This window comes from Anabrus simplex, chromosome 1 (genome assembly GCF_040414725.1).
Source record: "Anabrus simplex isolate iqAnaSimp1 chromosome 1, ASM4041472v1, whole genome shotgun sequence".
NCBI classification, from domain to species: domain Eukaryota; kingdom Metazoa; phylum Arthropoda; class Insecta; order Orthoptera; family Tettigoniidae; genus Anabrus; species Anabrus simplex.
In genome coordinates, this window is record NC_090265.1 from 1,523,269,386 (window position 1) to 1,523,288,026 (window position 18,641).

Sequence of the window (18,641 nt, forward strand, 5' to 3'; positions counted from 1 at the left end):
TCCAAGCCTCTGGCCACGAGGGGTCTTAATCAGACAATTTCATATTTTTCTACAGCAAAGACAAGGGGCATGGTTCGAGGATTAACCTTCTCCTATGGAATGTAGAAGGGATAAAAGCACTCTGGATTTTGCCCCGAGAAATCTTTTTGATGATCAGGACATTCTAATCATGACAGAAACTCTAGCAACTAATATGATCGAACTTCCAGGCTTCTACTCTGAGCAGATTTTCGGAACATGAGGTCCAAGAGGAAGACCAATAAGAAGTCTAGCTTGTTTCTTCAAGCCTTCTGCTGGAATACTGAATTGTGTATATAGAGTTGTGAACTTCATGATACTTGAATCACAGAAATTAGTAATAACTGGACTATATATCGAGCCCCTAACTCCAATTGAGGGCATAATAGCTACAATAATGACAGCATTATCAAAGACAGACCCATTAAACAACACAATCGTACCAAGCGACTTAAACTGCAGATTAGACAGGAACGATTATAGGAAAGAAGAGCTGCTCCAAACAATGGATGAGGAAGGTTTTACACTCATCAATCGGGAATATGATAAGACATATTTCTCTCATAATGGGAGTAGTACGATTGATCTGATATTTTTTTTAAGGATCCGGAATGCATCAAGTGGATTACAGAGTCATAGAGTATCCTTTGAAGAAACATTGTCTGGTCCTAGTGAGTTTCAATGTAACGGGTCAGTCAAGCAAAAATAAGATAAAATTCCGTAACCCTAAATTCTAAATAAAGACATTCTAAAACAAGATAAGAGCAGCCTTGATGATCTAAGTAACATAATACTAAAAAAAGATCGAGAATATGAGGCTTCTGCATTAGAAATTTTCCTTAAACCTGCAACTACAACAATTAAAAAAAAGATCACAGAACTGGTTCAACCAAGCTGGCTACTCGCAAATAAAAGAGGTACTACATCCTCTATATGTAGCAAAAGCAAGTAACAAATCAGAAGATATAGAAAATTATAGCCATCTCAGGAAAAAATATAAGGATCTCTTAAAGAGTAAAGGAAAGGCTTACACTGAATTGCAAGCTAGCAGATTGGTGTCGGAGGCAATGAAGGATCCTTATTTAGCGCTGAAACCTAGGAAATCACAAACTGCTGGTAAAACGGGCATGAACATCTGGGACGTTCATTTCAACAAAGGTCCTGAACCAACAAAATTCCTCATATGCTTACTCAAAGAAATCCAATGAAACAGAGTACGATGACTTGGCACTATTTACACAAGAGGAGGTGCACAAAACCATAATAAGGCTAAAAGACAGGAAAGCTTCAGGGTTAGATGGCATTTATAGCAAGCATCTAAAGACAGCTGCGGACATCATCCTACCATCCCTCAAAAATCTCATGGTCGTTATCACGCTGTTAAATGCAAAAGGCTAACTAACTCTCTCTCCGAGTTCTGTTTGATTGATTCTCTTTAATTAATGCACAAATTGAGCACTATAATAATAATAATAATAATAATAATAATAATAATAATAATAATGAACTATGAACTCAAATAGCGTATCAATCTGCTGATGAAAGCGCTGATTCTGAGGGCCATTTTTTGCTAGCATAATTATTGGTGCCTTGAAACTATGTGCCTTATCTTCTTAATGTGTGTGAATTACTGGCCATTAACAATGTAACTGTGACCCAGTGTGTGATGGACTCTTTGATATTATCATGGCCTTCTGGTATTAAATATTACCACCTACTTTTATTTGTGACAGATGCAAGACTAAAATATTCTTCCCTCTGATTCAGCTGTCCTTCCCAGGTAACTTCTTTACTATTTGTTGATTATGTTTCCTGTCTATCGCTTTAACTTTCCAACTGACATTTGGTAAATTGAGATCACATGCTACAATCACATTTCTTTCTGTGTCGTTTCCTCACATAGCTGATTATCTTATCAAATAATTCTGCATCAGCATCAGAGCCACCCTTTCCAGGTCTGTACACCCAAAAACATCAAGTTGCTTTTATCTTTAGAGATGAGCCTACCCTAAAATTTCATGTTTCCCATCCTTAACTTTTTCGTAGCTTATAAATTCATCTTTCATCAGAATGAATACTCCCCCTCCTGCCGTTCCTCTTCTATCTAAAATTTATTGAGCATCTATCAATGATAAAGGATATAATTAAAATAACATAACTTCACAGTTGATGACTCACCTCCTTCTATCTCACCATCCTCCTCCTCTCATACACCAAAAATATTAATTTGATAATGAATTACTATCAATGTCCTAGAAACATCTTACTGTACTCAGCAGTGAAAATAAACTCAACATCACCTCTTAATAATAACATGTGCTAGGAAAATTATTAAGCAATTCTCAATCAATGAACAGAAAAATATAAAACGTTATATCAAATCACAATTCAGAATTGAAAATGAAGCAAAATTACTCTACATAACTATCAATCTTCTAATCAATTTCACGTACGTACCTTCATTTTTCAAGTCATTTCGATCACAGGAGAATCAACATGTGATCTTTTTTTTGTAACCTACAGAATTTAAACCAATTACAAATTCAATCAGCTCAATTCACTAAATGATGATGATGATGATAAATACGTAATCATAATTATGAATAATGATATACCAAGCTTCTACCACCTTTACACATGCGATTAAATTCCTATTATTATATTAATTCTTTTTATAAATTCTACAAACAAATTAACAGTATGGGGCACACACAATTCTCACTTTGAGCGAGTCATCTGAACTTCGTGTTTCTGTTTCCTCCTCGGGTTGCTCTTCCATCAGCTTGCCCTGACGAGTTGACTCCACTGTGGCTGCCAAATGCATCAGTGTGTAACTGAGAGCAGGTGAGTGCAACAGGTCACCTCCACGACACAGTTCATCCCTATTAAATACAAGGAATAGTCATCAACTCACTCTCATTACAAGAAAAGAAAAAGAGGAGGTGAAGGCTAGGAAAAACACAGGCTGCAGGGTAAATAATGCACAGAAAATGATACTTGAAGAAATAATCAAGACAGGTTTTAATAACCTAAATTTTATTGTAATCAAATAGTTTCCTAACAACAAATCTGAATAGTGAAAGTAGAAAATTACTTTCACAAACATCCAATCAAGGTTGTGTTCTATACAAAAAACAACAGAATGTGATCTTTAATCTCCCTATAAAGGAATAAAATGGCAATATCTTAAATTCACGCAGGAATAATTAAGGTTTTATTATGATGCAAGATTCTTTTAATTAAGCAATACACTGTAACAGGGAGAAAAATTCTCCTGGGCATGCTTAAAAACGACAATATGTATTAGGCAGAATGATGCATGACAAAAATTACACAAATAAAATATTCATTATATGATTATCATTTAGAGAGAAGAGAGTCAAGTATGAAATGATTCAGTAGACAGACAAGTGACGAAAAGGGGATATGCGGGGTAGGTAGATAAACGAAGAGGATTAACACTGCTGGAAATTTCCTGATTTAATATTTTGAACTCCATTACCCTTAGCGGATCCTTCCTGCTCCACTCCGAATTAATGTTTGCACTATGAACAGCTGCAGGAAGTGAACACTGCAAAACTATCTAACACAAAATATAATTATGTTACATGTTATATACTTGCAGTTAGAATACAAAATACATTAATCCTTCTAGTTTTTCATTGTGTGATACTTTTCAGAAAGGTTCTCTGGGTGGAGACCGGGTTTTCTTGAACATGTTTTGCAGTATAGTAAACTGTTTCCTTTCTACCTCTTACTTGCTTCTGTTTGAACAGACAGCAGTCTTTATGTTGTTTCCCAGGTAGGTTATTGATGATGTGCAGTTCACCATTCAAATGTTCAACATCAGAAGTAGATTGGTCTTCCTCGCTTTTGAACTTGATTGCGTACTTCACCAAGCAACCCACTGATCACCTGTTTCCGCAAGGTTTTGTGCAACGGAATTTCCATGTGATTTGCAGTGCAGTAATCTTTATAAAGCAAAAAGCTGTCAACTATTGCCATTCACAATAGCCAGAAGTACAATTTCCACCACCATTTCAAGCTTTTCACTATAAAAACACAATTCGATGGGTAATGGTCCGAGTGATCAACGCCTTCCATCTTTGATGAGTAGTCAATAATTACTTTGGTTTTTCTAATTGTTCAACACAGCCTCGCTTCTTTCTGACAATAACTGAGGTTGAATTATTTCCAGATGATGAAAGCAGATGTCCACTAACTGTTCTAAAATATCCATTTCCGTAAGTGAAGATGAAGCAGAAGCCATGTTTATATTCAATCTATATCATCAGTGAACTGTCATAAACATTCGAGAATAACAGAAGTTACAAAGTCATTAAATTCCTGCAAACTATAGTAAATAGGGAAAAGTGCTCTCTCGGAGACCGCTAGATAGCTCTACAATACTGGGACACATCACAGTTGCCATGGGAGCACTGAAAGTACGAGTTATTGTCATGTCAAGTGGAACTCAACATTGGAGTGCAAGTCTAACATTTTAATGTTGAGCCCCACTCGACAAAGGAGTGCAAAAGGTTAAAAGGCCTAAAGAGCTTGAATATGTTTAACATTTGCAATCAATGAAATAATTAAATTATGAAGGCTGTTTTTTTTTTTTTTTTTTTTTAAGTTCCAATAGGCCATAAATAATAGACGTATTGAGATAACAAGATGGTTTTATCACCAAAAGTTTGTACATTCTGACTTATTTTTCTACATAGTCACCAAGGAGGTTAGACATTTGTCATAATGAAGGACCAGCTTTCCTGTCCGGCTCCATGGCTAAATGGTTAGCGCGCTGGCTTTTGGTCACAGGGAACAAGGGTTCGATTCCCGGCAGAGTCGGGAATTTTAACCATGATTGGTTCATTTTGCTGGCACGGGGGCTGGGTGTATGTGTCGTCTTCATTGTCATTTCATCCTCATCACGATGTGCAGGTCGCCTACGGGCGTTAAATCAAAAGCCCTGCATCTGGCGAGTCGAACTTGTCCTCGGACACTCCCGGCACTAAGAGCCATACACCATTTCATTTCATTTCACCAGCTTTCCTACACCCTCTGCAAAGAAGTGTGCCACCAGTGAGCTCAGGTAGGTACTTACAGCGTCTTGAAGCTTTTCGTTGGTAGCGAAGCGTTGTCCACCTAACCACGCCTTCATTTCTCGAAAGAGGTGATAATCACTGGGTACTAGGTCAGGACTGTAAGGTGGGTGGTCAAAGACTTCCCACTTGAACTTTTGGAGAAGTTCTTTTGTCACACTGGCACTCGCTCAACATTTTTGGGACGCAACGGGCACACAGTTTTCGGTGCCCTAGCTCGGTGGTTACAATTTTGTACAGGGAAGACCGTGAAATATCTGGAAATTTTGTGGCAAGTTCACTGACCATAAACCTCCGCATCTTCCAGATCACTTGGTTAACTCAGTCAACCAAATTTGCAGTAGCGACCGACTTGCGCCCTTGACCACCTTCGTCATGGATGTCTCTTCGACCTTCAGCAAATTTCTTATACCATTTTCTCACAGCACTGTCACTCATACAGTGTTCACCGTACACTTCATTCATTCTGCGATGAATTTCAGCAACACTGCATCTTTCAGCTTGAAGGAAACAAATCACATTTCACAACTCACAATTGGCGGGAGCATCAATCGTAGCGGCCATCGTTACTCGCCCAAAGCTCGGCGACGACTAAGGGATTGAAGCCAGCACTGGCGGCAGTTGTAGCGAGGGAGCGGCACAATCATACAACGCACAGACCCGCTTCCTGCCACTATGCAATTTACTTTTAGAAACAAACAGAACTTGAAAAGAAAATAGCCCTCGTATGTTTTCCTTCTGGGAACTTAAGTTTTGATACAAAAGCAAAAGGCAGGCTTTATACAAGTGGAGGTACATACAGTACTTCCCCTAGTGCACCATCACTGAGTTGTCCTACATAGGAGGCTTGCAGTGGTATCTCAATGGCGCACTAGCCACCAGCATCTTGGAAAGGTGCAGCAGTCCAACTGATACGTCCACTGTCCTTTGGGATGAAACGCTGGAAATTTCATGATCGAAAAGCCTATGAAGCTTGAATGTCTTTAACAACAATGATAATGATGATGATGATGGTTGTTGTTTTAAAGGGCCTAACATCTATGTCATCGGCCCCTTTAAGACAGACCAGTTAGGGAGGGGTTGTTCAGGTAGGGCGATCTTCTATATAAACCTGGGCCTATTCAAGACTTCAATATGATAAGATATGCAATATGGTTGTCAGAGCATGAAATGAAGGTCAGACCTTCTACCATCTGAACCACTCAGCCCACCAGGCAGGTATGGCAAGAGGAAGTAATGAATTTGTGTTTCTACGGTTATCGTAGTGGATCGTGACAAAGAATTCAGTCGATTATACAGTATACTAATGGATAGCTTTTTGAACTGGTGTTTGCGAACAGTGCTGTAATTAGAACATTCACTGAGGTACAGTATAGCTGATTAGATTAATGTTACAGATCTAGTATTCTGACCCTTGATGAAGGAAAGAGCAAATATAAGATGAATTGGTGGAACTGATGGTGAACGACAATGACCTTAAGACTGGAAGGAACATAGGTCACATTGGGTAGTTTGGTACACTGAAACTCAAACGGAGAAGACAGTTGAACTTGCACCATCTAGGAAGGTACTGAGTGATAAATGGAACATAAGCAGTGGTTAGGTTAATCAAGCAAGACTTAGGGGGGTATCCAATGCTACTAGATGCCTATCCCAGGACCAGATTAATAGGATGAACAGCTAATATCTTAGTCATTAGAGAATCATGGAAGCCAAGTCCACACTTCTGGTAAAACTCAAGAGATACCCAGTTGGCAGTCTTTCCGTCAGTGTTTCCGAAATCCAATACCTGAATGGGAAAGGGCAAGTTCAGAGTGTCTTAAAATGGGGAAATCTTGGTTAAGGTATGGTAAGCCTAATGGGTTGGGCATGCGGCTAACACATGCATGTCATAAAAAAAAATAAAAAAATAAAAATAAATAAAAAAAAGTGTGTTGAGAATATATTATAATAACTGGAGATATTGATATATCTAATAGACAAACAACCAGGCAGGAAAGAGGACTCATTCGGCTATGACCCTGGAAATCTTAAAGAATTGAAAATACAAATGGAAAAATTCATCATTCTGTATGGAGCACATAAGCAACATCTTTGGTACAGGTTTCTTACTTAATAAGGGATATTTTCAGATATGTCCTGGAGTTTTATAAATTTGTATTTTGTGTTTGGCAGATTGAAAAACCTAAACACTGAAAACCACAGCTTCTATCCTTTAAAAAAATTAGTATCTCTTCAGACATTTTCTATTTCAGCAAGAGATCAAGTAGATAAATATTTGGCATGACCACTTTAAATTATAATACTCATTTTCAATTTACATTTTAATATATACATTTTTTTATGTGCATTGCATTATGTATTTTGACCAGATGCAATAAAAAGTTAGGCCAACAGCCTCAAATATTCTTGTAATAAATTATTGGAGTTTTACTTTCCATAATGGAAATACTGTCATTCACATCCAAGGAATAAATCACAGCTTGTATGCTTAGACCCTGTATCTTTATAAACTGTAAAAAAGAAATTATAACGTGTCAGTTTTTTTGAATGTATAAATATAAGAAAATAAAACTGACCGTTTATATAAGCGCAGTATAAATCAAACCGAAATACTGTATCTTGAAAAGGTTGGTCTTCTTGTGATTATTTATTTATTTATTTATTTATTTATTTATTTATTTATTGACTTGTGGCGTGGCTCAGGCTATGAAGCCTGCTGTTATGCCAAACCATCTCATATGTACTACATTGTACAAACTACAGAGTATTAGGATTTCTAGTTACATATAATGAATTATAAAATTAAACTTAAATAATAGTTATAAACAAAAGGAAAATTTCTGAGAGTCACTTTTAAAAAAAACATTAAATACTAATTTCTTAAGTCTATGTACCATTTATAACATGTTTTTTAAAATACATTTCTACTATGTATGTCTCTAATTACAGCCGAAAGGGAATTCCAAGAGCGTATGGTTGCAGGTATGAATGAGTTGCTGTACCCGGTCGTGCGGTAAATTGGAAAGCTCAGCAGGGAAGAGGTTTCTGACCTTGTAGGTATACTGTTTGGAGATGACAAGTATTTAAGATCCATTCTCAGATAACTTGGTGTGTCTATACGGAGAATGTTGTGAACAAGCGAAACAGAGTGAAGGTTTCTTCTCTCCGCCAAATATAACCACGACAGCTGTTCAAGACAAGGTGATATATGGCAATACCTGGGCATATTTAATACAAAACGGATGCATGTATTATAAGCCCGCTGAAGTTTAACGTTAAGGGTGGTGTTTAGGTTGTTGTATATTACGTCACCATAATCGAAGATGGGTAGAATTAAGCTTTGAACAAGTAACTTTCTCGTATTTAGAGGAAGGAGATCCCGTAAACGTTTAAGAGAGTGCAAAGAAAAGAATACTCGTTGGCATATTTTCGTCGTGTGCTCCGTCCAGTTTAAGTACTTATCAAAAATGAGGCCAAGGTTTTTTACTGTTTCGTTTATTTGTATTGGTGTTGCGTGGAATAGGATTGGGGGAATTTTAACACTTTTCAGTTTGGTATGATTACTTTTGGATCCAATTATGATTGCTTGCGATTTGAATGGATTGACTTTAAGAGAATTATTTTTAGTCCAGTCTTTTATATTTTCCACGTCATCATTTAGTTTGTCAATGTCTAGTTGGATGTCTTTCGGGTTTGTTTGTATATAAAGTTGAATATCGTCTGCGAAGAAATGGTATTTACACGTTTTTATATGTTCTGGTAGGTCATTTAAGTACAGTGAAAATAGCAGTGGCGCTAGAACACTGCCCTGAACTACGCCAACTTCAGTTTGTTGCCAGTGTGACACTTTCGTACCTGTTGAAACGCACTGCTGCCGCCCAATTAAATAAGAGTGCAGCCACGTCAGTGCGCTTGAAGAAAATTTTTGTGCTTGTAGCTTAGCTAATAATATCTTTCTGTCCACACAGTCAAATGCTTTACTTAGGTCTAAAAGTACAAGGATAGTCATTTGTCCGTTGTCCATGCCTGCTTGAATGTCATTTGTAACTTTTAGTAGTGCTGTGGTTGTGCTGTACCCCAATCAGCATTTTGCTGAGTAGTGGAGGAGAGCTTCCAAATAAAATTGGATTTTATGTTATGGCTCTGCGTCCCTGCAAAGTGTGTTTACTCTCTCGCTTCACTGTGACATATGTTTGCTACATAAGCTGCCCGCATTTACGCCAGGCCAGCCTCAATGGGTGCCCAACTGAGCACCTCCATGGTAGATAGTAGACATGCCTGAAGTGTTGTGGTGTAAAAAGGCACAGAGGAGCTGACTGCAAATATGATTATTTTCTTGTTCAAATCAAATTCTGTCGGAGAATTGCAAGAAATAAAGTTATTCAGAGTGTAAGCAACAAGAAGTACGATGTAAAGAAACTGAAGAATGCAGAAATGACCACGGGGAAAAAATGAAATTCAGGAAGAATTCATCAGAGGGAATAAACAGATATAAGAACTAAGGATATTGGAAAAACATTAATGAAATAATTGGAAATACAGTTAAAGAAGGATATGATATAATAATGTTATTGGCTTTACATCCTATTAACTACTTTTACAGTTTTCGGAGATGCCGAGGTGCCGAAATTTAGTCCTGCAGGAGTTCTTTTAAGTGCCAGTAATCTACTGATACAAGGCTGACATATTTGAGTACTTCAAATACCACCGGACTGAGCCAGGATTTAACCTGCCAAGTTGGAGTCAGAAGGCCAGCGCCCCAACCGCCTGAGCCATTCAGCCCAGCAAAAAAAAAAAAAATATATATATATATATATATATATATGATGGAAAGAGATAATAAAATGAATCAGGAATGAACCTGCCAAGTTGGAGCTGGAAGGCCAGCACCCCAACCGCCTGAGCCACTCAGCCCGGCAAAAGAATTATATGAAGGAAAGAGATAACAAAATGAGTGAGAGAAGACCTACTAGTGCAAAAGCACAAAAATGAAATCACAAGACCTCTGTAAAAGGAAGAACAAAGATGATGACATGAAAAGGATTGAAAACATAGTGGAAGCAAACAGTTATAAAGAAATGAGAAAGATCAAGATGGTAATTAGTGAATTTAGAGCAGAATTCCAGTCAAGAATTTCAGTGTGTAGACAGGGACGAGTTGGACAGAAAAAAAGACTAATATCCAAATCTTAAATGCAGTTAATGAGAAACGGACCTTAATTTATTCGATAGAGCAAAGGAAAGCTAAATTTCTTGGACACGTCCTACAACATGACACCTTTCTCCAGAATGTCTTTGAAGGAAAGGTTCTAGGGAAGAAGTCGAGAGGAAGACCACGTCTCTCATACCTTAGGAACATAATCACTCAGCAGGGTTTTGCTTCCTATGTCACAATGAAAAGGACTGCTGAAGACCGTGGGATGTGGCAGCAGCGACAAGGCTTAGCCTTTAGATAATGGCTGGATGGGAGAGAAAGAGATCGTAATTTGTTAGGAAATAAGAATAAACCAACTCTTCAAGAAAGTCCTGAGTAATAGCAATAGTACAGAGAAAGTTTTCAAGGACCTCAAATCTAAAATCTATATTTCATGACCCGACACTGAAGAGACCAAAGAGACATGTTGCTGTATTAGAAGTAGTCAGCCTTAAAATTAATTCATTTATCTACTCTAAATGTCAAAGGCAATAGGCCGAACACATTACCACACATCTCTCCCGACAGCATCTTCGATGTGCTCAATACGTAGGACAGGCAAGCATTCTCCCACGGAGTGTTCACTGAACTACTGAAGTACATCAGGACCGATTGGACAGTGCACTGTCTTACTATATGCACAGGTCTCGCACAGTGTGCTGGAGGTGAACAAATGGGTGGGCATCATCTCACAGCAAGTTCCTGTATCATTTGTCGGCGAGGGGCGATGTCAGATATACCAGAGAATCCTTTGCCATGAGTGCTTGATAACGCACTTGCCATTGGCAAGTACAAACCGGTTAAGTGACATTTGTCCGGGCGATCTTTCAGTCGACGGTGTACCTTGCCAACAACACATACACCAAGGCAGATGACAATAGCGATGGTAGTTTTGCCCAAATCTACGTACTCATGGTACACTCTGGACATGGCGGCCAAATGGAAGGCCCATTGCCTGCACGACTTTGGAGATGGAATAGCCCATACATATGGCACTGACAATCTGGCCGCGATCCAAGTAACCAAGATCTTGAGTCTTACCCATCCTGTGTTCACCTGTTACATAACTAGTAGAGGTTTTTGAAGTCAGAACAGTCATGTACCACACCAAACCGATCACAGCACCAAAACAGCAGCTATTTATTCTTGTGAACTCTAAATTGTGGAACATGAAAGGGGATAAAGTTCAATGGTCCTGGGGGATAAAAAATACTGGTTATAGTTTTGTTTAACATTTCAATAAAATAAGCATTCACCTGTTATGTAGTGATGAGAGATTAAATATCATCTTGATGTATCAAAAGTGCAAAATATGTTTGGAGCGCCTCATTTTTATTTGGAGGTGGCATCTTTTTTTTTTTCAAAAAAAGAGAAAATAAACTGGATACTATTCAGAATATTTCTACCACGACAATTCCTACTTGGTGGTTGACATCCTAAAATCAAGCTTATTTCTATGCTTTTGTTAGGTTTCTATAAATATAATGTATACAAGGATGATTAAAGCGACTAAAAGGCTCCTACTGGCAAAGTACTGAAATGTACGTACAATGATAATAATAATAATAATAATAATAATAATAATAATAATAATAATATAAAAATAAACAAAAGTTGAAGGCTAGAAAAGAAACTGGGATTGATAAACTGCCGTTCCAAAATTCTTGTTCTTTTCCTATGAACCATTTTGTTCTGTCAGTTCGAAGTTACTCTTTCTTGTCCTTTCATATTTTTGGCTAATGGAATACAATAAGGGATTGGTTTTCTCACCCATTAGCAAACAAACTGTTCTTGCCAAGGACAATATAACAGTACCAGTATTGCACCAAGTGCTGTTGAAATGTCGTATGGCTTTTAGTGCCGGGATATCCCAGGACGGGTTCGGCTCGCCAGGTGCAGGTCTTCTATTTGACGCCTGTAGGCGACCTGCGCGTCATTATGAGGATGAAATGATGATAAAGACAACACATACACCCAGCGCCCGTGCCATTGGAATTAACCAATTAAGGTTAAAATCCCGACCCGGCCGGGAATCGAACCCGGGATCCTCTGAACCGAAGGCCAGTACGCTGACCGTTCAGCCAACGAGTCGGACACCCAGTGCTGTTAATACTCGTATAGTAACGTGCAAGTAGTGAACAGCTAACCATCACTGATAATATGGGGCTAGAGTAAATTTATCTGCATTTGTTTTTATATAATTTCAAAAGCATAAAACCATTGATTTGTACCACCAAGACAACTGTGTTTTTAGTTGTTCAGTAGGAGCAAGGGGTGCGCGAGATTCACTACGGGAAATGACTAATAGGTATAGGCACCTGTTTGTGGCAAATTTTTTTCTAATTTCATCACTTTTAGAAAGATTTAAGAAAGTTAGTTTGGTTTATTTTTCAATATTTTTATTTTACTTCATCAATAATTTTGCTAAATTTTTATTTTAAAAAAAAAGGTTTCACAGAGGTCTCACCTTACAATACAAATATCAATTTATTAAAAATCAACTAGAATGTGTTTCGTCCTTGTACCGTGGACATCATCAACTACAGCTTAAATACCATTTAAAACTAAAAGATAAAGGTATCACATAACAAGAAATGCATAAAAAATTAAGGCCAAAATATCAAGTCCTTGTTGTTTAAAAGCTTTTTTTGGTGATTGTAAAATAAGGCACAAACTTGGGCTCTTCTTAAAACACATCACGTTGATTTAGATGTTATAATAACATATTTTTTGAATTTGGAGAAAATCTTGACTTGTGCTGTGTGGGACGTTGTGTAAAATCATGTTCAAGCCAGCTTGTTAAAAGTAATGAAAGAACATATAGCCTTGCTGGCTGGCACAGCAGACCCTCTGCAGTAAGATGTGGATAAACCAACTTACTGTAAAAGAGACTAAGTTTCTCATGGTGCATAGGTGCTGCCTTGCACTCTGGATGTCTGCAGTGACTTCCACTGTGTGCACTAGCCATGTGTCTTGATGGGTGTGCTGGTTACCAGCTGAAGAGCACACTGGGGTGAGGCGCTGACAGCCAAGAATGTGTTAGCTGGAGGATTTGTAGTTTCCAGTAACTGACCAGTAATGTTGGAATTATAAGCAATATATTCTGAATTGTCAGTGGAGAGATGGCGTGGAATAATATTACTAGACGAATAAGGATGAGCAGGGTTTTTAAAAGTATGAAAGATTTTAATATGAAGATAAATTTGGAATTCAAGAGGACAAATTGAGGAAAATATTTGTTTATAAGAAGGGAGTTAGGCACTGGAATAATAAATTTACCAAGGGAGATATGCACAATATACAATATTTACATCATCTTGTGGAGCAAAAAACAACTCACTGCAACAAAATTCAGTGAAACAGGGGTTAATACAAAACATAAAAAAAACTAAAAACTGTGTTAACCTAAGAAAAGAAATGAAAACAAATGATCCAGATGGAGATGAACAATAAGTGCACATAGTGAGGTTGCGGACCTTACAAAATATTGATTTTGTAACAATACAAAACAGGATGAAATCAATGTCGAAAATTCAGACAGAAAATCTATCATCTTTGTGGAAATCCTCACATCGAATTGGCTATGAGGGGAGCAGGAGCAAAAAAATTTGAGAAACCAAGCCTGACAAGCCTGTTCCACAAGATGATGTAAATACTGGATATTGTGCTAATTTTGTTTCTTTCTAGGGTCTGTTTTGTTTTTTAATTTATTCCTTAATTATGTTGTTTAGGCATTTTTTAGCTTGTATTATGTAAATTATTTCAACACCTTCACTGAAGATGGCTCGAACAAGCCGAAACATGTTTGAATCTGATTACTCCGTCTAATGATGGAATATATGATGTATTGAATTAGGAGGATACACTCATTTTTAACAAATCTCAGGGGAATTTGATATATCTTCCTTAAAAAGGTGTTTTCCTCAAAAGGGGGTTGAAAGAAAATAGGCTATATATCACTAGAAATAATAATACATTTATGTCTTTAACTAATGTAATGTCAAGAAATAATAAATGAACATATTAATAATAAAAACTCAAATTAACACAAGAATAACGGAAAATATTTACAAAACAGCAGACGTAACAAATTCCTTGGTGGACCATTGGGAGCACAACCTGCAGCAAGGAATAGAGAAATAGTACTAACTTGCAGTTTTAAATTGAAGGAACAGAGATCTAACATGATTTTAACAAGATTTGTGAAAAATAGAGCATGAGAACTATGAGAATATTAAACTTCACTTTCTGAAATATTCCAGTACAGTAGTTTGCTTCCTCTTGCCCAGATGTCTCACGGAAAGAAGTTTTCTCTCAATTTGGTTGAGACTATTGATGAGATCTTCATCAATGTTGAAGGAGGACAAGTACAGGTGGACAATATCCAGTTATTCTACTGCTGCCCTAAAAGTTGGTTCTGCTGAATTCTCCTCTTCTTCTTCCTCCTCTTCAGTACTTTGTCTTTTTGCATCGTCACGAAGGTCTCCAACATCCATCTGTGGTGCTGAGGTTAGGATATTATCATCACAAGTAACAAATTCTAATGTTGTGGCACTTGAATCCTTTGATACAACCACCCAATCTTCACTAATGTCATCAGTAGTGTCATCTTCATTAAAAACTTCTGAAATGGCACCAAAACCTGCATGGCCTAAGCGGTTTTGAATAGTGTCTCTTGTAACTAGTTGTCATGCTGCTACAAACATACGCATGGCTTGGTATTCAATTTCATTTCCTCATTTCTCTAGAGGAAAGAAATAGCTCTTCGAACCAGGGCCTTCCTGTACTTCACTTTCACAGAATGAATAATGCCAAGGTCCAAAGGCTGCAGGTGACTAGTGCAGTTAGGAGGAAAGAAAACCACTTTGATATTCTGCAGGAAAGATGCATCTGAAGGATGAGCTGGACATCTATCACCAGCACTATCTTGCTTCCTGCTAATCCCATCTTAGCATCCAAACTTTGTAAATGGTTGGGTATTCAGCCCGAAGGCTGGTTGGATCCTCAACAGGTCCACCATTAGCTGTCACAGATTGCCTAGGTGTCACTGAAGAAGCGTACTAGGGAAATGAGGAGTGAGGTAGTTTCCCGTTGCTTTCCTCACTGGGCCAGAAGTTGCTGTTGCATATCAGTCTGCCAAGCCCACTGAAATGCGTGCACCAACTGACCCTATGAGCAACATTTTCACACCATTCATAGCAGGGACTGGCTGCATAAGGAATGGCATTACTAGCAACACTCATACTGCAGCCACTTTCATATTGTCAAAGCCAAGGATAAGACTGAGACAGGTCAATGAAAGTAACACATTTATTCTAGCCCATACCAGAAGACATAGTGCACTGTAAACACTACATCTTGCCAACAAAGGCACACTTTGTAAATATTTTAGAAATATCTCGGATGTCATCCATGCACTTTTGTTAAAATCATATTTACATGGGAGTATACGCGTGTTCTTGAAGCATCTTGGATTCTTAAATTTTCCAATTATTACTGGGGGTAATTTTTCTCTCCTGTAGCTGTTAAAACATAACAACATTGTCAGTCTTTCTTTACTTGTATTGCCTCCATGCCATTTTTCTCCGTGAAGAGCATATGTCTTGGACAGGAACAAACTGAAAAACACTCCCATTTCATCGGCGTTAAAAATATCCTTAGCATCATATCCTTCAAGAAGTCGAGGTAACGTATTCTTTTTCCAGTACACAACTGTATCGTTGTTAACCTCCACACTCTTGCCGTACATGTTTTGGAACGAAAGATTGTGTCGTTTTTTAAAACGATCAAACCAGCCATTAGAAGTATGGAAATTGACCAAACCCAGCTTAAGTGCAATTTTGTTTAAGTATGTTCCCGTCAATTGAAGCGTTCCCGCTCCTTATTCCCACAAACCATTTCATCAAAATGTTTCCAAGTTCCTCATACGGCGAAGGAGGAATATTCTTCCGTACTTTTGTCCCAGAACCACAATCTTCTTCCGAAGTCAGAATTGCTTCGTTCTGCTCCATGATGTCAAATAGCATAGAGGGTGGCAAGTCATATTTTTTTTGCCATCTGTGACAAAGGTACTTGGCTATCCCTTTCATCATCACTAATGATGTCGATCTTTTTTTTTTTTTGCTAGGGGCTTTACGTCGCACCGACACAGATAGGTCTTATGGCGACGATGGGATAGGAAAGGCCTAGGAGTTGGAAGGAAGCGGCCGTGGCCTTAATTAAGGTACAGCCCCAGCATTTGCCTGGTGTGAAAATGGGAAACCACGGAAAACCATCTTCAGGGCTGCCGATAGTGGGATTCGAACCTACTATCTCCCGGATGCAAGCTCACAGCCGCGCGCCTCTACGCGCACGGCCAACTCGCCCGGTATGTCGATCTTTTGTTGAAGGGCCAGCTACTTACATTTAGCAGCCATAATGAACTTAGTCCTCCGTAACACTTATCACAGACACAAATGTAACTCGTAGCACAACTTGCAACACAGGAACAAAAAGAGTGAATGAAGCTGCACATATTCTTCAGTCTGCGTGCTCTGCGTGATTCCTAAGCAGCAATATTGGTGCTGCCAGACGGAAATACCTAGCCGGTGTAACAGTCCAGCGGCTATAGGTTAAGGCAGCTGACCTCACTGGAGATACAACTATTTAACTATCCTTAGTTAAGATTCTCCTTTTTCAGATAATGACTGGACATAGGATATTTAATTTTATTATGGGATTATTCATACATTTTTAGATTTATTAATTATTATTGTTACGGGGATACCCGTGGAGCAGAAAGAGGTTAAAGAAGGTGCTGGGGTGAATGGGTCTATGTCAAAATTAATTAAAAGCTGAAACTGAAGGTTATATTTTCAGAACTAAAAATTTAGCAATTTTTTGCAGGTACAAGTAGCAATCATTAAACAAGATGAGAAAAATCCAAGATCCAGAATCTTAACACTTTGAGCTTTAAGTCCCTAGTTTTACACTTCCTGAGCTACTAGCTCAAATTTACAAAAGAGCACAAATTTATACAAGGGCAGAAATCCCCTAATGCAAAGAGCACTTGCTCCAAAAATTACAACATCTAGCCTTCAAGAGGCATTCATTAATCTTACAAAAAACTTTGAAAAAGAGCTAACCGGCTCTGTTTTCCAAGCCTACTCAAGGCAACATCAACTTACAATTTCTGGCCTCTCAAGGCACAATTTACAATTGGAAAATGATTATACAGGGGTATTAAATATCCAACCTACTCGGCCTTCATGGAACAAGAATTACGGTTAAATAAATGGCCCGAACACAAAATGAATGGAGGCGAATGCTTGCACTCCTAGATATGAGCACTTAAAACCTAAAGGGCACTAGGTCGATGAAACATGGGCTATTTCCAATCTACTGAGGTGACTCGTATAAGGATAAATTAATGCATTACGGAAAGCAAGAAAACCAGTTACAAAATGTAGTCATCTCAAACCAAGATGAAGGGGAGCTCGAGAGGGTACATCACTCTCTATCCCCGATTTACAGTTAAAGAGCTTACAGCGTTTTTACATTAGCCAAAAGAAGATTTATATTTTAGAAAAGTTGGTTACATAGTTAAAGATTCGGACCTTTCCCTCGGGTTAAACTGTGTAGGTAGCAAGAAAGAAAGATGTTATGTGGCCATTACCTTGTGGATGTACTGCTAACCGACGAAAGAGGCCGCCTGCCTCCTGCTCTGACACACACACACACGCGCGCGCGCGCGCGCGCGCGCGCGCGCACACACACACACACACACACACACACACACACACACACACACACACACACACAGAGAGAGAGAGAGAGAGAGAGAGAGAGAGAGAGAGAGAGAGAGAGAGAGAGAGAGAGAGAGAGAGTAAGATGACAATCAATTGGCCCAGAAACATGAAAATCTGCAGTTTATAAACCCTCGGGGAAATTTCGAGACCATTCAAGATTAAACTAGCCACACCCTCTCGCGTTTATTGGTCAATTTAAAAGTTACACTCAGGGTGGCATGCACCATCTTAGAGTAAATTACTAATTACTCCGGAAGTAGCGTCTACTAAAGAAGTCCATACTACAGAAGTAAACTACTACGGTAGTTATTTACTCCGGAAGTAACGTCGGAGAGCTGAAGTACAATTTACTCTTTTAGTTACTACTACAGAAGTAGCGCTCGTTACTCGCGGAGTAGTGTTGTGTTCTTTAAAGAAATCAAAATGGATAAGGTTATGTGCGATAGGAAACGGGGGGAAAACGTAAGCGAAAAAGATAAATGCTTGTTAGTAGAGATAATGACGATGTATGCGAAGGATGTAGTGTAAGAAACACGAT

At 38.3% G+C, this 18,641-nt stretch overlaps 1 protein-coding gene across 12 annotated transcripts in view; it reads right to left on the bottom strand.

Moving 5' to 3' along the window:
- polybromo (protein) overlaps window positions 1-18,641 on the bottom strand; it is a 618,289-nt gene that overhangs the window by 223,229 nt on the left and 376,419 nt on the right. For 10 of the 12 annotated variants that reach the window (XR_010858640.2, XM_067138036.2, XM_067138035.2 and 7 more), the window contains one exon: window positions 2,732-2,900. Coding sequence is in view for 11 of the 12 variants with exons in the window: in XM_067138036.2 (XP_066994137.2) it covers window positions 2,732-2,900 (169 nt within the window). In the remaining variant the exon portion in view is untranslated. The remainder of the gene's footprint in view (window positions 1-2,731; window positions 2,901-18,641) is intronic. The other 2 variants (XM_067138039.2, XM_067138032.2) reach the window with 1 other exon arrangement.